Raw genomic sequence first — 21,162 nt, 5'->3', positions numbered from 1 at the left:
TCTGGAGAGCATTTTGTGTGGTCGTTGTGGGCTTGTAGTTCTGAATATGGACAAACAAGCGCAGATAAATTCTATTCCAACTCTTTACTGATGTAAGCTTTATGGCCCTGAAAAGAGCCGTTTTATTGAAGATACTTACGCTTGGCGTGTTTAGTGTAGGTGACAGCATCACGGACCTCATTTTCTAGGAACACCTTCAGAACACCTCGTAGATCAGACCGGAGATACGTTTGACACCACCACGGCGAGCCAGACGACCGATGGCGGTTATCTCGAAGAACTTTGCGATGACGCTTGACACCTGCTTTACCAGACCTTTTCCACCTTTCCCACGACCAGTCAATTGTTGCTTGTTAGATGTGAAGTAGTGGACTAGCCACCACCTTCCTACTGCTGCTATTGCTGTTCACCAACGGCGCCGGTGGTGTATTGGTAAGCGTGATTACCTCTCCCCTCAGCAGGCCTGGGTTCAATACCAGTCGGCGCCGCCGGGATTAGAGCTTCCATTTCCCGGGATTCGGGAAATATTTATTTGATATCCCGGGAACTCCCGGGATCCCGGGAAGTCAATAAAGATAGTAAATTGTTTTAATATTCGTATGATCGTAATTTCTTTAAACGATGTTCTGAAATCTATGTTTCATCTCCTTAGAAGAATGATTAAAAAAAGGAGATTTCTTCAATACTAGGGACATAAGATTTAACAACATGTCTTCATTTTGAAGACATTTAAAATTCGGTGAAGGTATTTTTTTCATGCAGATATTTTTAAGACATTTCATGATATGTGAAGTTGTTTCAAGACATGCGGAAGCTGAAGCAGACTTTCGATAGATTTTGACGTAGGACTACGTCTTTGATTTCTATATGGGGGTGCACTTTGTGAAAACCAAAAATGAAACATGTAACAAATTAAGAAAGATTTTGAACGTTAATAACTCAGCTGCCCCTGGTCCAATTTCAATAATTTTTATCATCAATCGATCAGAAATATGGCTACGCATCGATAACAATTTTGATTTTTAACAAGAAACTATTGAAAAACTGGTAAATGTCCAGCATTGTCCAAAAGCGTCGAATTAACTAACAAATCCACCAATTACCTACATGCATATGCTGCTTCCCCAACACAGTCGTCAGAGAGTAGTAAGTAGACGAAACAAGTCGAAGTGGCATTCGCCTCCGATCCTCGGGCGCGTGCGAATAGGGAGGATGGAATTGCGTAATATTTTGCACACTCATCGCCATATTCAGAACCAAACGCAAATTCTTCAAGATAACCACCATCCGTCATCTGGCTCGCCGTGGCGGTATCTGACGTATCTCCGGTCTGATTTACGAGGTGTGCTGAAGGTGTTCCTGAAAAATGAGATCCGTGATGCTGCCGCCTACACTAAACACCCAAGCGTAAGCGGCCATGGATGTCATCTACGTTTTGAAGCGACAGAGACGCACTCTTCGGAGGTTAAATCATCACCAACTTTGGCAACAAAACGGCTCTTTTCAGGGCCACCAAGCTTATTACAGTAAAGAGTAGGAATAGAATTCATCTGCCTGTTTGTCCATATTCAGAACCAACGATCACACAAAATGCTCATGTAATCAAACTGGAAGCAGGGGTACACATTATTTTGATCAACATTGATCAACTTTGAATCACCACGGCCGGATATTTTTGATAGAAGAAGCAACAATCTAGCATCTAATTCGACGAAGACGGCAGGAAACATTTGTGAAGCCGAGTTATTTACGAAAGAGAGTGTCGATGAAGAGAATCGATCAATGTAGATGGGATCTATTGAAAAGTGACGCGAGATTTGTTATCCGTACTGAGCTCCAATGCTACCAACGCCAGGGAGGCAGCTCCCACACCAGGACCCTACCAATCGACCCATCAACTCAACCGGGGACCAACGGCTTTACTTCCCGAAGGAATACGTGATCAAAGATGTTATGCCTTAGAACATGTCGGTGGTACCGACTGAGATTGGACTCAGGCCTGCTGGGGTGAGAAGTAATCACGCTAACCACCGGCGCCGATATCTTTCAAGATGATATCACGGCGAATGAGAACGACCCAAATTTGAGTTTAGTTATCTCAGAAATAAGAAATAAAGTGCAGGAACTCAGAGATGAGTAAATTTCCCTAATGTTTTCCCAGGTTTTTCCAGGATTTTCCAGGTTTTTCCAGGAAATTCCAGAATTTGAGTAAAGTAAGGATTGGATCAGTCTATTGGTACTACTCCGAGACTGTATAAAATATTCGTCAATTTCATCATTTTCTGGAAGATTTTTTAGGTTTTGCACAGGAAACCATGAAACAAATTTACTCATCGCTGAGTTCTTGCACTTTTGGCGATTATGAGTGAACTAAACTCAAATTTGGGTCGTTCTCATTCGCCGTGTATGCAAAAGGAAAAGAGCCAGAGTCGCTATTTGATAGCAAACTACTCATAATGGGAGGAGTCTTTGTAGCTTTTATACCACTTGGTTGCACATCATTCTGCTTTAACCTGAGAAGATATAAAAGAGCGCTGCTGTATGGCATTAGCTCATTTTCGCTTCGGACAGCTTGATGAACAGCAATTTTTTTTTCCTTTGGTTTGTTTTTTCCGTCGATCTTGTTTTCCGTGCTGAGCACCAATGCTACCGACGAGCCAGGAAGGCAGCTCCCACACCTGGACCCTACCTATCGACCCATCAACTCATGAACCGGGGACCAACGGCTTTACTTCCCATCCGAAGGAAGGCGTGATCAGAGATGTTATGCCTCAGAACATCCCGGCTAGAGCTTCCATCCCGGGATGTTCCGGGATGAAAATCCCGGGATTAATATATTTCCCGGGATTTCCGAATCCCGGGAAATTAATTTAAAAATCCCGGGATCGCGTGTACCCCGGGATTTTTTTTAAATTTGAGACTCTTTTACCACTATAAATCCTTCTTAGAATATCTGTAGTAGAAGTTGAATCCAGAACTTTCACATCTTATGAAATATATCTCTTCCCTTCGTTTGCCATTTATTCTGATTTTTCGAAAGAATTGCACACAGACACCACTTTTTGTATATGATCGTTGTACAAGAAGCACTCGTGAAAAATACGATCTAGCAGTGAAACAAACCATGAACATTTTGATTCAGTGAGCGTCGTGAGATGACCATCATTCATAATTGATCAAAAACCATTGGAATGCATTGTTAAGATGGTTGGAAGTACGTAGTACTAGTCTCAACTGATGAAAAGACTCAGTATTTGCAGTTTATAGAGTCACCGACTTCTATCTTGGCTTCCATAGCTCTCCCTGGCTGTCATTCGTTACATTGAAAGGTATGCATTACCTTTACCCGTTAGTATGTAAGTATTTTGCCTTAAGCACGGCAAAATAGTTTTTACAAATACATTCATGAGGGAAATCATTCACCATAATCATCATGATCTGCACGGACTATTGTGAAATTTGGCTGACAAACATAATATCACGTCCCATTATTGAACTTCTTAGATGTCAAGAGACATTCATTTGATTTCAGATAACTTCATAGAAATTCGTGGAACCTCGTAAAACTTCAGGGATCATCATAGATCTTCAGGATACTTCGTAGAATGTTAAACAACTTCGTGGACGATGATTACGGAACATCGCATGAATAATTTAAAATTCGTACAAGTACAACAAGCTGGGCAGAAATTCAGTTGTACCTATCGAAAAATTAAAAGATGTAAGCTATGGAAAAATCTTTGAAGTACTGGGAACTTCGAAGAAGTTGACGAAAAATCCCAGGATTTCGTAGAATATTCTACATATTCAGGGAACTTTATATAGGCTTTGAGTTCATGGAACTAAGTTTAAGTTCAAGAACCTTCTTGAAAGTACACGAATCTTCGTATAACTGATTTTCATGGATTTGTGATGATATTTCTGGATATTATTCAAGACTTTCCAACTCAATCAAGTAATGTTCTGAAGATATGCAAGTGTTCAGAAATTCAAAAGACGTCTTGTAGACATCCTTCCCAGACGGAAATGTTATTAGAGCGTATTTAAAGGATATACAGCTGGTCGGAGATTTAAAGACCTGTGGATATTTTTCAAGGCTTCAGGTCAATCAATTATTATTCTTAAGATATTCAACTGTTCGTAAAACTCAAATAACGTCTCTAGATAGTCTCTCAAGATTACTGGTTGGTCAGAGATGAGTAAATTCAGGTTGATCAGGAAATTTGAACATTCAATCGGCTCTGCCAAGATGGCAGATCGATTAGGAAGTACTTAAAAAATCTCCAGCTGATCGAAGATTTCAATTAAGTCCTCTGGATTTTTTTCAAGGCTTCAGGTTGATCAAGTACTATTGTGAAGATATTCTCCCAAAACAATTCTAAAGATCTCCAGCTAATCGAATATTTCCGTGAAGTCCTATGAATATTCAATTGGATCAAGATTTATTCTGAAATATCCGATTTTGGCTACATTTTTCATATTCAACATATTCAGGAAGAAGCTTAAAATATGAAATCAAAAACTTTATTTATTTAACAAAAATCTTCATATGTCAGCTTAAAATTAAAAAAAAATCTATCGGAAGTCTGCTTCAGCTTCCGCATGTTAGTTAATTCGACGCTTTTGGACAATGCTGGACATTTACCAGTTTTTCAATAGTTTCTTGTTAAAAATCAAAATTGTTATCGATGCGTAGCCATATTTCTGATCGATTGATGATAAAAATTATTGAAATTGGACCAGGGGCAGCTGAGTTATTAACGTTCAAAATCTTTCTTAATTTGTTACATGTTTCATTTTTGGTTTTCACAAAGTGCACCCCCATATAGAAATCAAAGACGTAGTCCTACGTCAAAAATTGCATGAACGAGGGATGCTCCGGTTGCAAAACATAGCTTGGGAATGTGGATGATAGATGGTCCTAGTGTGCATGCAAAATACGCTTGACGATATTTTTTGAAGAATTTTCTTCTAAGGGTTATGTCTGTTTGTCTGTTCGTTCGATAAGATTTTTTTTTACCTACATCCTAGGAAAATACTTTCTTTGACAAAGTTGATTGTTTCATCTTTTTTTCACAACTCTTCGCAAGACGCCAAAATTCCACAGCCTAATGTTGATCAAATCCGAAAAAAAACATTTTTATCATTTTATTAACGTCTTAACCATAAAAAATATTTAGTCAAACAATGTCTCGAGATATGAATTTAGTTGTATATGAACAGCCCCAATGAAATGCTATTTTATTTGATGATTTTATTGCGCATTACGAAGGAAGGCTTGATCAGAAATGTTATGCCTCAGAACATCCCAGTGGCACCGACTGGGATTGAACCCAGGCCTTTTGGGGTGAGAGGAAATCACGTTTACCACTACACCACCGGCACCGCAGTATTAGTACGTATTTGGTAAAAAAAAAATCATAATAACTTTTGTGTTATATAATCCTAAATGCGGCAGAAACGGGCTGAGCTACTCAGATGCTCTCCAAAGCTTACCAATAACTTTCCTGAAGAGAGCTTGTTACACTTTATAAAAAATAACTCAACTTCACATAAAAATCAACATCAAGTCTCCTCAAGTCATTCCAAAATTAGCAAGTTAGACTTGAAACTTGTCTACTATAGTTTCAGGATAAACTGCAGAGCATGTGACGTTTTGAATTGGGCTGATTTTGTTATCCAAATGCTACAACCCGACAAACTTAGATCTAGTAACACCAAATGTAACAATGGAAAAAAGGATTTTTGTTCGGTCATATGTGCCCCGCTGGCAGAGTCTGCAGTTTTTTTTTTTTTTTTTTTTTTTTTTTAATTATAGTCACTTTAACGCTCTTGGGTCATTCGTGACTTGTCCGGGGGTGAGATTTGAACTCGTGACTTTGGCGTGAGAGGTATGAATGCTAACCACTACGCCGGGGTCGCCCCCAAGAGAGTCTGCAGCGATGGTAGCAGGTGTGCCGGTAGATTGAATTCAAAAATAGAATCTTGGGCATTTTTTTCCTTTGCCCCATTCCTACCTTCTGGCACTCTCGTTGTGTTGATATATTATTACGAGCAGAAAATACGATCAGGATAAAAAATGAAGAAAATGTCACCAGAATGAAGCAGCCAGCTGTGTACACACATTTACGCACACACACACAGCCACACATTCAACGCTGGGGCAATGCTGTGTCACTGGTTTTGAAGATTCTCTAGATCCCTTTACGCTGCATGGTGTGTCATATGTTAAGGACAGGAGCTGCAAGAAAAAAAAACCCCGAAGGGTGAAGGGAGTTTGAAAATAAAGAGTTTATAACAGTACAAGTGAAAGATTATTTCCTCCGCTTGAGCACAGTGAATGGGAAGAAAAGTCGAGCAAAAAACAGAATGTTTGCCGCCATTATACAAAAGGATAAACCGGAACAGGATCGGGATTGGTTTGCGAGTGAATGTGGACTTTGGGTGATTGTGGGTGTTATTCTATTTGGTAATCCTCTGTTTTATGGGATTCCGGGAAAGAAAATCCCCTGTGCAATTTTTGCTTGACTGTGGCTTTTGCGTTGACTGTGAATTATTTTACACTAACAGCATTATTGACAAAAACGACATGGATGTCCCCACTGAGCACGTATCCTCCCTCTGTAATGAAAAGTGTATGCCGAAGTTATCATCGTATGATAAATGACTCGATCGGTAAGCAAATTCTTTTGCATCAACACATGTGTCGAAGTGCTTTGGTATGGTGGGATTAAAATTCCTCCCTTAGCTCAGTCGGTAAAGGCGCAGCTACAAAGCAAGACCATGCTGGAGGTGGCTGGGTTCGATTCCCGGTCCGGTCTAGGAATTTTTCGGGTTGGAAAATTTCTCGACTTCCCTGGGCATATAGAGTATGATTGTACTTGCCACACAATTATACTAATGCAAAAATGGTACAGGCATCGGAAGCACTCAATTAATAACTGTGGAAGTGCATCTAGAACACTAAGTTTGAGAGCACGCAATAAGCTAATATGCGATAAGCAATAAGCTTGAAATGCGAAGAAGTAGAAGTAGTAAGGATTAAAATTCCAAATTTGGACAACATTTAAAAAAATAATATTTGTTTCTACGTTATAGAGTGTTTAAACACAAATCAATGCAAAAAATGCAATCTAACATACTAGTTCTAATAAAAGAAAAAGCGGTTTCATATTGAAAATACTGTCTTTAGCGATTCATTAGTTTCGCTAAACAAACGGCAAGTTCCACCCACTGTGAACCAATCCAATCCATTAAAAAGCTAAAAACATTTTGACAACCCGCTCAAATGGCTGCCATTTCATCAATCAAGTACTTAAAAATCAATAACTACCTCATCGTTTGCAGGCGATGATAGCTTGCCGTCGTCCTCCAGCCGGGAAAAGAAAACTCTACCCTAACGAAAGAAAAATCATTCATCAATCGACTTCCTCCGCCTTACCAGCTCGGGAAAATTAGTTCCACTGCAACATGGCAATCATTTTCACTAGCGACAAGCAGCCCGTTTTTAAGAATCGTCGATGAAAGAGAAAAACAGAGTGAAAATGAGCGATGATTTTCCCACTCGAACAAATGAGCGACTAAATTTAATCAATTTTATGATTAGCTATAAAATTAATTACGTTTAGAGCGGAAAGAGTTCACCCGCATTTTTTTCCGGACTCACTTTTCCTTCGCCTGGTTCCATCCGAAAAAAGACCCCGAGAAATTCTAATACTTTAAAGCATAATGGAAACACTTGTTCTTGCCTTCTCTTGGGATGGTTGTTGTGGGGGAGGATGTTTTAGTGCTGACAATGTGGCTGATGTGGCAGCTCATTTGCAGTAATTTTTCATGTTGTTCTGGCGGAAACAAGACGCAGATCAGAGCAAGAAAGTGAGCTGCTCCTGATACGATTTTCATTATGCTGTTTAAACGCATTTGTTTTCCCGACTCGTGACCAGGCGTGCTGCACTTGCTGTGTGCTGCTAGCAGCTAGCTGCTACAGCTTGTCATGTTTTTACAGCAGTAAATTAGATTTATGGTCTCTCGTCAGTAGTGTTTTGTGTTTTGGAGTGTACTGAAATGAGTTTGTGTATAGAAAAACAATACAAAGCGTACTTCGCATTGGTAATGGGCGTTCCTTTGGGTGGTTGTTGATGTTTTTGTAACAGCATTTAGCTGGCAATGGCTCACATTGAGTTCGGTTTTTTTTATAGGTTTTTATATTTAACTGCAATTATATTGTAACTATGGGCCTCAGATAGCCTAGTCGGTTAAAGCACGGTATTATAAATCCGGAGGTGATGGGTTTGTCTCGCGGTCCGATCTAGAAAAATATTCCAGTTGGAAACTATCTCAATTTCCACGGCCATAAAGTATCATTGTAATTGTCACACAATATACAATTTCATGCATCTATTGAATGGTAAAGCTCTCAATTCATCACTGTGGAAGTACTTCAAGAGACACTTAGTTGAAATCTGACATAAGCTCATATAAGAACGTTGAAGCCAAATCCGTTCCCAAATGGAGAATTTACATTCCAATGTAATAATTTAGCAAGCAATTCGGTTATTGAGCAGTTTCACTACAAATGACGAATCAGAAAAACTCAACGTTCTCCGATTTGCATGAAGCTTTGCATAATTGTTTGTGATGGACGTTGATTCACTTTTTGAATAACATTCGGCCATTTTGGAGCTTGCAAAACTTTCAAAATGGTGTCTTCATAATTTTTCAAAAACATTTTGCATGGAAATGGCACTTCTCTTCGACATGACGTCTGAGACATAGTTGTATGTATGTATGTAAGGTAGCCACCATCCCTTCAAGACTTGTCTTGTATGCAGCTCCACTTAATAGCAAGATCAATTTGAGCTACCGATCTACCGCTGTATGAAGGGCCAAAAACGGAAGGGCGGACCCGTAAGTAGAGACACTTACGCGAAATCCACGGGAATTTAAGAATCTCCTTCCAACGATACGCTCCAACAAATCGAATAACACAATTCGCAATACTTATTAAGCTTTCTACTGGATAGTTTGTTAAGAAGGGCGCGTCAATCGCCCTGAAACTGTTGGAGTAGAATTCACACCACATCAAATCGGTAGGATAAAGAAAATGATAGTGTTTATTCCCTCCTAGACTCCGGCTGTCAATCATACCATCGTCCAGTTTCAGTTTGAATGATACCCTGATGCTCCCTTCCAACCCAGTATTTATTTATATAATGAAAATATATGCAATGGAGAAATGAATTATATCAGAACATTAAAATATGACATAATGAAATACATTTATATGGATAATATAGTTTCTACTGCAATGAAGAAGTATTTAACATATAATAAGATGCAGCTCTATACCTCCTCAGCTCACAATGGCAGGTGGATGCAACACTGAAATGTATAGGATATATTAAGCAATTAAATACATTTTGCTCGAATGATACTAACAATAATGCTAAAAATTGTGATAAATAACTAGCGTGACGAGAAATAACCTGAGCAGGTTATTTCTCGTCACGTTAGTTATTTATCACAAGCACTTAATAATTATACACAAATAATATTATTTAATGTTGTTATTTTCTCTGCTTCATCAGCTTCATATTAATTTCGATGACTTGCTTGGGTAAACTGAAATATTAAGCTAATAGTAATAGTATATCATGCAATGTATAATTTATATAATATTTGTAGTGAAATACAAAACTATAAAAAAATAAACAAGTTTTGTTATTTATAAATAATTGGTCGTTAGTAGCATCTAGTCTAATGAGGGTACCTGTAAAATAATTATATACATATAATATTAAGTATTGTTGTTGCTTCCTCTGCCTCATCTGCTTAATTTTAATTTCGATGAGTAATAGAATACATTAAAAATACAATAAAGTGAACAATAAAATGGTGCCTTCCTTCTCTCATCCTGTAAATGCATTGTTTTCAAGCAACATTTAAATAAATCAACGCCTAGCGCGCTCCAGAAACATTACAAGTTGTAAAACAATATAACGAAGTATGTAGTAATATTCACGATCCACATATAAGGCGACTCATGAATCTGTATGTTCATGTGCCGGATTCACCTTAAGTTGGCGATGCAACCAAAAGTATGAATTGTTTATTTGTTGTTTATTTAATCTCTTGATAGCCGACTATCGAAAGAACATATTCATTTTGTTTAGTGATCATGAATTTTAAGAGTCATGACGGAGGGATTAAACCCATGATTTTCTGCTCAGTAAGCAAAAACGATCCCTCCAGGGTCATCGAGCACCTCATAATCATAATCAAAGAATGCTGAAAAAATAAATTATTTCAATACAAATCTAGAGATGTTTCTCCTTTGAAGAGCTGAAAAAAGTTGAAAAAAAGGCTGAAATAAACAAATAAAGATCAGTGTTTGGAAAAACTCGAAACCTCAAATCTCGTGCGTGAGTTTATTCGCCTATGAATTTTACCTCGCAAAATTCAGCTGCGCAAAAATCACCCTGATGAGTTTTCTGGTTCAAAAATTCATTGCTTTTTATTTTTTGCATCAGTGGATGGAAAACTAACACAACATGCAATCAATTGACGTTTGAGAGGAGCAATACAATAGTTGGGTAAAGACGAATTGCATTATAACACACCATCGACTGGAAATGCTGTTGGCAACGTGGGGCTGCAGGTAGTGATGAAACGTCGCTAGAACTATTCCACAGCCACAGACAGTATATGAGCTTTTTTTTCCTGTTAATTTGAAGAAATACTATTCAAATCGACGCATTCGTTCCCCTAAACAATCACCTTAATCGAAGATTAAATCTTAAATCTCCCCTACTAGCTGATGCCGCCAGCTTCCGTAAGTAAGCCAGTAGTTGTCACAATTCGTCGATTGAAGCGACCGTCCACAAGATCATACACTTCGACTGAAACAGTCACAATGGAGTGTTGGAAAAATTCCGGAAAATTTACGATGACTCGCGAACTTTTCCCTTGGTGAACTTCGTGAAATATCGCGAACCCCTCCAACACTGCGCTTGAATTTAAGCTTTACCATGAAAACTAGATGGAGAAGAGAAGATGTGGGGGTGCAAAACATGGAGATCCATTAATCGTTACGACTGCCCTCAGACACAACAAGCACACACGCCGGAACCGGCGCAAAACTTGCGGCGGTATGAGAGACAATTACTACTTTTGTCACTTTCATACCGCCGCAAATGCCCATACGTGATTCAATTTCCTTATATATGAATTAAATAGTGGCGGAAAAATTTACAAATCTTTTTCTAGATTGTTTAAATTTTGGACACAGGCCCCTCTCAAATGCTACGCGAGAAATCACCAAATTGCTTCACCAGCTCACTTCTATACATGCAAAATATCCGCCTTCCGCTCGTGCGTGTTTGTTTCTGTTTCTCTCATGTTAACCAATACAAAACCCTCAAACACCTCGTTGAACTAGAAACATACTAACTGCACAATCAAATCCGAAAAACAATATCAAACCACCAAAACCATGCACTCATATAGGGCATCGTTTATTAATTAAATGTACAACAAACTCACCGCTTTTCACAGATTCTCGCGGAGAATCATTTAGCATTCCACCAGAGCTGCCAGGTGGTTTTATAAAAAATCTGTATCCACTCTATTAAAAAATCTGTATTTTCTGTATTGACGATTTTTTTCTTAATCAATCATGTTTTGTTGTTTTACAAATACAGTGCATACAAAATAACCATAAAAAGTGCTTAACCACCTATTCGGGCTATCGTACTAACCATACGGGATATAATTTCGCCATTTGTGATATCGTCCGTACTTATTTATAAGAGTGATATGAAGCCGTTTGAAAATGTATGGAGATTTTAGTTTCTATTCATTATCTTCCTGATAAGCAGTTTTAAATGCAAAAAAGTTCACGAGTTCATTACTATTTGATATTTTTAATATAGATGAATACAATTAATTACATCATTTGTGTGGTAGTTACACCGAAAAGTCGAGAGATGTCGCCTCGCCAGTGCTGGTAAAATCATTTTTGCAGTATGGAGAATATCAGAAAATCCGCAATTTCTTACGAAATACATTTTCAATGCAAGTAAAATGTTTACGAGTACTTGTGTTTGTACCATTTTAATGTGCTCGGGCACTTTTCTTGTATTTAACAAACATGCTTATATTGGAAATATTCAATTAATACTGTAAATCGCCATACAATCTCAAATCGTTTACTACCAGCTCCATATGCATCCGAAAGCGGTTGGTCCTCTGGTTGTGAATGCTGACAAAAACACCATAACATGATTAATTGTCGTTGGAAATTTGATAGGTTCCCGAGCAGAGGGTGAGAACTAAATGTAAACAATAATTATGTTGTTTTCATTATTCCTGATAACTCAAATTGATTTCATTTTGATGGAGTTGATGGCTAACAGAACAAAAATGAGAGCTAAAAGATATGCGAAGAATATCAAAATTATAACATATATTGATATTAGTGAGAACTGCTTGATAACTTATTTTGATATAGATATTTTATTTAGATTACAAATTTAGTTATCAACATGTTATTGCATGCATGCCGAAAAAACAAAATAAAACTACATCAAATTTTGATGTCATCATGAGTTATTAAAAGGCAGCTATATAAACGCACAGTGGAATCGATTAAATGTTCCATAAACTTTTTATTTTTTTTTTTTATGTTAGAGGAGCATAGCGACGAGTAAGCTTCTTCTAGTCTTTTGAGCCAAATTGGATTTCGTTTTCTTTCATGTTCGTCTTTTTCCTTCTGTGAAGTTATATTTAGTAGAGAGTCGCGAATTTTGTGAGATTCTCCATACTGCAAAAACAGTTTTCCAACCACTGGAGGGGCAAAACTCTCGGATATTTGATAAAACTACCACTCAACCAAATATGGTTTTTAGCACAACAATTAATTTTGGAGAGAAGGGGGTACGCTGATAAAATCGAGTAAATTATTTTGTTTTTATAAATTTTGAATTTTTTTTTCTCAAGCATTTTATAAAAATCTGTATAAATCTGTATTGTAATTTAAAAATCTGTGATAAATCTGTATTCTGTATCGGGTCTGTATTAAGATTAAGATAATCCAGATGATTGACATGTAATCACCGACCCTCAGACTTTCCTCCATTTCCCCTACCATGGGTCAGCTACTACATTATCCAAGGCATATATCACTGCTATAGAGTACACTGTGGCATACACATTTCACTCGGTCAAGAAATAGAATAAAGCTGCGGTGGCATCCAAAAGCCGGTGAAAACAGCTGTCTCCCTCATACCATCGCATCGGTATGGAACCTTTGAAGTTTTAAAAAAAGTGTTGTCAAAATTTATGGACAGGTCTCACCAAAATCCTGCTCGCATTATTGGCCGGTCCTGACCGTACATGTCATCTCGTCCAGCACACGTTGATCATCAATGTTTACGCTACAACCACCATTGATATTGCTCTAAAGCAAACCCCACACGCATCAATATATTGACGCGAAGGGGAATTATTGACAATAATATTGATGATGTGAATTCAGAAATATTGTCAATCTCGATATATTGACGTCAATATAGCATGTATTGACAATACGATTATTGTCAATAAAAGCAATCGTGTAGGGTTCACTTAACACATCTCCTAAGTCTTCTTCTTATTTCACTTGAGTGATTCATCGTTTCGAAGCCATTCTATTGGAATTTGTTCTCGAGTTAAATTACCAACCAACACACTGACAGCACTTCCAACGCTTTTATTTTTCCACAACACAACATTAACCACAAAGTAGCCATGATCGCGACCGCACACTACCGTATTGCTGCACTACCCAACAGAACTAGAGCATTTTCTGTACGATTTCTCCCCTCTTCGCTTCTAAAGCCACACACTTACACACTTTCACGCCAGCTTGCATATACACAGAAACGGTCCGAATATACACAGATACATAGAACAACTGAAGCCAATCCACACAGCCAGAGGCAGCAAACGCCACATTCTGCATGTCGCCATTTTCATATAAATCGACACGATTCGAATTTCTCGAAATTCCGGGGAAAGAAACTGTGATGATAATATTCGCAACGGATTATTGCACACAATGGAAACAACACTGGGAGCGTGGGAGCTAAACCAGCGCACTTCTATACACGACGGAATATAAAGCCGAACTGCGATGACGTCTTAGACATAGTTGTAGAGAAAAATTATGTTTTTCTGGGATAAAATTGCGAAAAATATTGTAGTACTTTCAAGTAAAAATTAAAAAAAAATGAAAACCCTAAATTTCTCATAATGTCTTTGCAGATTTTTTTTTTTTTTTTTGCTAATCTAATCAAATATGTAAACTTTTGACGCTTAGAAATTGACATCAATCGTAGAACAAGAACTTTTGTATACAATCAAAGTGTTTTGTTACTTCATACGTGATGGCTAATGGTTTTCAGAGAGGGGAGGAAATGCTATACTAATATCAACATGAAACTATAATGCAATGATGTATATACTATCTGAAAAATTCATGTAAAATTCTGCGATACACAGCGCACACGTTATTAACGCTAGATTTGGCGTAATTTTACGATGTTTCATGTCAATATTGTATGCAATTTTTATGCCAACTATACATCAAAATTAATCGAGACGTGATATTATGCGACTTTTTTCTGTGTATAGTTACAAAGCTTGTACACAAGTCCGTCATGCCAAACATTGTCAAACGCCTTTTCAACGTCTAAGGCCATGGCTGTGGACTTGGATACAACTTGAGCAAACGAGAATGAGTTTCTTGAACAATTTGCTCAGCGCTGAAAGGAGGCTGATTGGTCTGTAGCTTGAAGACAATGTTGGATCCTTACCGGGTTTGCGGATTGGTATGATTTTAGCTACTTTCCAGATGCTTAGAAAGTAGTGCAGTTCCAAACATCTGTTGAAGATAGCGGTTAGAAGAGACTGCACTTTCATGCTGAGTCTCTTCAAGATCAAGTTGAATATACCGTCAAACACGGGGAGCCTTCATTTTCTTGGTGCATCCGTCGGAAGCACGAAACAAGGGGAGGCATCTAGGTTTTGAACGCATTGCGCAACCTGATCATCGAGCGGACTTTGGATAGTCGAGCGAAGCAAATGCGATGAAGCTACATGCTTGCCGGTCGCATTTGCATTCTCCTGTGGGGTGATTAAAAGCCGATCAACATCATTTTCGACTCTGAGAGGTGGAACGGGTTTGGGATGAGTTTTCAGGACATTGGCTACCTTCCAGAATGGTCTGGAGCGGTCGTCCGGATTCTAGACAACACGCCTGAAACTTTCATTTCGGAGTGAATCCATTCCGGAAGCAATCTGACTGTTCAGATCGGCCATTTCACGTTTTTTGCCCAGATCTCCAGTCCTCTGAAACTGGCGTCTACGAACATTTCTCAATCGAATCAGTAATTGGGTGTGGGAATCAATAGCAACAAACATACCCCTCACAGGAATTTGTTGAACGTTTTGCTCGTCAACCATGGATATGGCCTGTTGGAGTCCTTCCAACGTCCGGTCGATGTCATCTACGTCGAGCGGTGGATTTTCATTGATGTTGCTGTCCACCATTCGTCCGTACTGCACCCAGTTGACATGGTGGTAGTCTTTACGCAGGCAGCTTCTAGCAGGATCCACGTTGACACCGACTTCAGTCACCACCAGTTGGTGGTCGGAGCTGAGATCGTTGTGCGCCTCCGGCTTGGATAGTCCGATGTTTGACAGGAAAAAGTCCAGGGTGGAGGCATTTCCCGCCGGCGAGATTAAAGTTGGTTCGTCCGGAAATTGCGCAGTGTACAGTCCATGTTGTGCATGGTCGAACAATAGACATCTGTTCCGGTTCCTCTGATAGTTCCGCCAAGCTTCATGGCGGGCGTACAGGTCGCCCCCAACGATGAATCGGGAACTAGTACGGGTGATGGCGGTCAGGTTCTTCTTGAATTGGATTCCTAGTCCGTTGCTTGCGGTACACTGGCGTGGGCAGTAAACAGCGATAAACTGGACGTTACCAGTTGGTGATTCGACCTCCACACTAATGGCCTCGATGATAGAAGTGCGGATGTGGGTCAGAGTGCAAAACTTGATTTGACCGCTACAGCCCCCCCCCCCCTGGACCGCTACAGCCCTCCCCCCCTGGAGCTGGTGCGATCAAGCCGGATAATGTTGTGGTCAGGCAACCAGAAGCTGGCACCGGACTTTAGATGGGTCTCGGTTAGAAGCCCCACGTCGATGCTGTGCTTGCCAAGGAAGTTGGCAAGCTCAATCTCTTTTGCACTTACAGAGCAAGCATTCCAGGTGACGATAGTTAGCGGTTTAGACGCCATATTGGATGATGAACTTACCGAGCACTTGGATCTGTTCGGGCTTATTGCGGCACTTACGAAGAGCACCGGACATGTTGACGAAAATTTCCATCAGTTCATCCGCTGAGAACAGATCGGGGTTGTTGTTTTCTGTTGTTGGTTGTCTCCAGAATCCAGGGGGGATGGAGAGCTTTCGCCATCAGAATCGCCGGAAGTTGCTTAAGTGGAATGCACCCGCGAATTCGCTTGCCTTTGCTGAGGAGCACGAAGAGGCGGGAAATCCTCCGTCCGAATTGCCGGGACTTTGTCCTTCTTGCGTCCTGGTTGGTTGTTAGCTGCTGCCTGTTTTCGGATGCGTTTGAAGTCCTCGCGTTTGGAGCACTGTCTGTCTGCCACGGCTCCATCCGCAGGGCAGTTGGAAGTGGCGTGCTATTGAGCGCAGTTGCTACAGCGTGGCTTAATGTTGCAGTTGCGAGTGCCGTGTCCAAAGTTCAGACATCGTTGGCACTGGGTCACATCTCGATGGCCTCCACGGTATGGCTCCCATCGTACGATTATGGAGTAGATTGAGCGGATAGCCTGCAGCGCATTAAGCGTCACCGTTCCCTACTGGAAGTGCACCAGGAAAAGACAATCCGGGTACGTCTTCACGTTTTCGTCTCTCCTGGTCATCCGAAAGACAGCGATTGGGGCCAGCTTGTATCGGTCCTTGAGTTCTTCTTCGATCGCCTTGGGATCAACATCCGGTAGACCCCTGATGACTACCTTGAAGGGCTTTTCACCGGGGATGTCGTGCGTGAAGTATTCGGCATTGGAATCCTTCAGGAATTTGACGGCGATTTCGTATTCCGCTTTCGTCCGGAGCATCACTTTAGTGCCGATCCTGCTGATCTTGTACTCAGCTGCGATGCCCAGCGATGCAAAATCGCCAATGAGCGTCTTGAGTGGCATTACCTTCACCACCCGTGGAGAAAGCTTGACTTTCGCCGCACTCGGGCCGGCAGAATTCTCGGTTTCGACGGCGTCACCGAAATCACCGATGTCACTGGCGTTCGTCGCGGTAACATCGTCGCGTCCGCTCGTACCATCTAACTGTCCTTGATTTTTCTTTCTCTTTTTCGTCCGCATCACCGGAACTGGGTTGGCATTCCCAACATCCATGGGAAGAGTAGCGTACCTATTTGAGGTAGGTACCGAGCTACCCTTACCACTGTTCTTCTTCTCCGCTTGGTCACGAAGTCTGCTCCAGGAGCGCTGTCTTCGCATCACGCGATGCGACCGACACTACTGACGACGCGACGTGCAGTATATCTGCAATCTGTAACAAACTATAGGTTTATCGAACAACTCGACAGAGCGAGCAAAGACCGAACTGTACTGCTTGACGTTCAAGCAGAGAATGATCACTAATGAGTTGAGGCTAGACAGCAGCGTTTTTTTTCCTTTGGTTTGTTTTTTCCGTCGATCTTGTTTTCCGTGCTGAGCACCAATGCTACCGACGTGCCAGGAAGGCAGCTCCTACACCTGGACCCTACCTATCGACCCATCAACTCATGAACCGGGGACCAACGGCTTTACTTCCCATCCGAAGGCTTGGGAAGTAAAGCTTACTTTACTTTACTAAAGCTTTTTACTAAAGCTTTACTTCCCATCCGAAGGAAGGCGTGATCAGAACATCCCGGCGGCGCCGACTGGGATCGAACCCAGGTGTGCTGGGGTGAGAGGTAATCACGGTTACCACTACACCACCGGCGCCGTTAGACAGCAGCGTTGTTTTATATCTTTCCAGGTTAAAGCAGAATGATGTGCAATCAAGTGGTACTCGATTATGATGACTGCGTTTGGGAACAACGTTTATTTCATGAAAACAGTGAAAAATTATCACTTGTTATTTGTACTTTGGATAATGCTTGACATTACCATTTTTTCAATAGTTTCTTGTTGAAAATCGTCAGTTGAAAGCATTGCGTAGACATATTTCTGATCGATTGGTGATAAAATTATTGAAATTGATCCAGGGGCAGCTGAGTTATCAATGTTCAAAATCTTTCATAATTTTGTTTCATGTTCCATTTTCAGTTTTCACAAAGTGAATTATTAAAGCTTGACGTAGGACTACGTTTTTCGATGTATATTTCTTTTTTTTCTTTTCATTAACAGCTGAGATCTTGCTAAAAAAAAACTTACCAACTCATCGATTTTTTTTTTCAAATTTACAAACGAGTCGGGTTACCAAACATCGGGGAAAAAACTTCAATCCCGTCAAGTTGTTCACCCTCAACGCGCAAACCGACAGAAGTATGTATAATTCGGTTTGAACAGTGCACACTTATTTCCTCCCATGCCACCTTTCTTCCTTCTGCCAGTCCCACATGAGCAGCTTGATGACGTCGTTCACGGAAAAGCTCAAGAGGAGGAAAAGTTAACCGAATGACAACCGACAACCACGCGATGCTTCCTGTGAAGTTTCTTTTTCGGTTACTGCTGGGTAAGAACTTCTCAAGCAGCACGTTAAGAGCTTCGTCAACTTTACTCCAAGTCGTGAGCAGTTTCCATTCTTCTTATGCTGTTACCAAGTTCGTGCATGCAAAAAAAAACCAATCCGAAATGATAAAACATTATGTTTTTGTCAGAACTTTTTCGTATGACGAGACACTTGGAAGGATCTGTCTTTTGTGCTCAGGCCGCTCCGGGGGCTCATCCTTAACCTACATCGAGGAAAATCTCCCGCTGCTACTGGCGTCCCTTCCCTAGTATTTCATGTTCAACAAACCGGACCAGCTTATCTGGACCGGCAGGCGAGACATCGAGAGAAAGGCGTAAAATCTGAACCACCGTTGGACAGTGAAAAAGTACAAAATTAAACAAAGGGAAACAACGGGACAAACGACGATCCATCTTGCTCCTGCGCCTTTGGCCCGTGTGCGGTGACCACGGGTTGGATTTGTGCCAAGAAACTTTCTTTCTCGATGCCGTGGATGTCCGGTGTGCTTCCTCCGCGAGTGGGAAGCCAACCGTCGTCAGTTAGCGTTGCCGTCGGCGAGTCGTTGGTTGGCTATTGTTCCGCTTCGGTTGCCACCACAGGACAGGCAGGACAGGGGCCATCAGGAAAGTTTTGTCCGAAGCAAGAGTTTGCTCAAGGAGGCGAAAATGATGAAAAGTACAACTGACGGGACGGAGGGTTTGCTGCACGTTTTTAGGTTCGTCTGCAAAGCCGTTGCTTGTAGGGTGTTGTTAGGCTTTTTTTTCCTTTAGCAGTAAAATTCAACGAGGAAATGGGAAAGGGTATGTCAAGATTGTCTGTTGCTTGTGGTGAACTAAGTCTGGCATAAAGAGTAAGTTTTATAATTAAATTGTCACGAGGTTTGAGCAGATATGCTTACTCCCAGAATTGATTAAACACGCGCCTGACTTTTTGTAAATCAGGATTTTAAAAAAATTTCTTATTTCAATGTAAATTTACTCAAAAATGCTCATTTTTTAAGATTGAGAATGATCTTATACAGGATTGATTGCTCATGATTCACTTTAGCGAACATAGTTACAAATCTAACTTATCATAGAGAAACAATTTGGGGCTTTTAGGTTATTAATTGTCACAGTAGAAGGTTTGATTGTACAGCAACCTTATTGAAAAAGACAATAATTTTGAAACTTTTACTTGATTTGCATCATTTAGTATAATTCACACGATGTTTTACACGACGATTGAAATTATTATTTTAGGTTTCACTTTCAAATGAATCAAAACAAGTTTCAAGTTCAAATATATTCCGAAACTGCGAAGTATTCACTCCACCTTCTATTCAGTGCAAAGCATCGTCCAATTTCCCATGTGGTCCGGTATCAATTTTCATTAAGCAAGTGTTGAACCGAATAAATGGAATAAAATGCTAATTGATTTATTTCTCATCGTATATTTCCCGAAAGGGCTTCGGATCCCTCGCCCTCACACGAACCTTGCATGAAAAAAAAAACAGCGCACATAAAACCAATCCAATATTTTCAACGTAAACATTAAATAACAATTTTAAAATTTTCTCATCCGTTTCACATTTCATGTCTCTTTTTTTTCAGAGCTGCGCAACGCTTAGCCTCGGGCAGTGTGACCAACCACCACCACCACCATCAACCGTCGTCGCAGCAGCAGAACCCACTTCAGCAGACCGGTAAAATGAGTGCAATGGGGGGTGGTGAAATTGGTGGCTTCTGCGGTGCAATTCAACGGACGCCACCGCCAGTGCCTGCCGGATTGGCTCGACGGATGGCCAACCGGGAAATCGTTGGACTGGGCAAGGTAGGTTCCAGGAGAGAGGAGAGGGTCATTTTTCTCGATTTATTTTTTTCAATTCTGTGACAAACTGTGATGGGGTTCCGGTGGAGCATTTTTACGTCTCCTTCCATACTGACTGACCGGAATCGGTAAGCGAAAACTGTTTTACTGCTGCTGCTGCTTGGCAAGTCTCAAGTTCCCATCATGCAATCCTTTTCCTTGGCCATCATTCAGTCCTTGGTGGGTGGTGTGCAATTGTGCTTGCCATAATACGTGCAATTTATGTCCAATGTCACCGCTCCTCGAATGGCTTCATTGTCCCGGGGGATGATGGCATGAGATCCGTCAGTCAGAAACTGGAAACTTTTTATTTTATTCCCATCGTCATGTTTTGCTGCTGGTCGGTCCTTGGTCTAATAAGGTTTCAATTGGACAAAGATAAAGTTACTTTTTGTCCGAAGTGTTGTCTGTACAGGAGGGGCTCACTAAAAGTGGTGTGACATGTTTCCAGCATACAAATAATTCACAGCATACGAGAGGTTCGAGAGTGCATGTCACTCGCGTTGAGGA

General features: G+C 40.5%; 1 protein-coding gene across 1 annotated transcript in view; it reads left to right on the top strand.

Annotated features, from left to right (window-relative positions):
* LOC135703957 (kinesin-like protein CG14535) overlaps positions 1-21,162 on the top strand; it is a 382,313-nt gene that overhangs the window by 123,802 nt on the left and 237,349 nt on the right. The window contains exon 4 of the mRNA XM_065225313.1: positions 20,397-20,616. Coding sequence (XP_065081385.1) covers positions 20,397-20,616 — 220 coding nt within the window. The remainder of the gene's footprint in view (positions 1-20,396; positions 20,617-21,162) is intronic.

The sequence above is a fragment of the Ochlerotatus camptorhynchus genome, unplaced genomic scaffold, assembly GCF_037179485.1.
Source record: "Ochlerotatus camptorhynchus isolate MF236.1 unplaced genomic scaffold, CSIRO-AGI_Acam_v1.1 ptg000225l, whole genome shotgun sequence".
In the NCBI taxonomy this organism is placed as follows: domain Eukaryota; kingdom Metazoa; phylum Arthropoda; class Insecta; order Diptera; family Culicidae; genus Ochlerotatus; species Ochlerotatus camptorhynchus.
The sequence above is the reverse complement of the archived record's forward strand: the minus strand, read 5'-3'. Positions and strand labels throughout refer to the sequence as shown.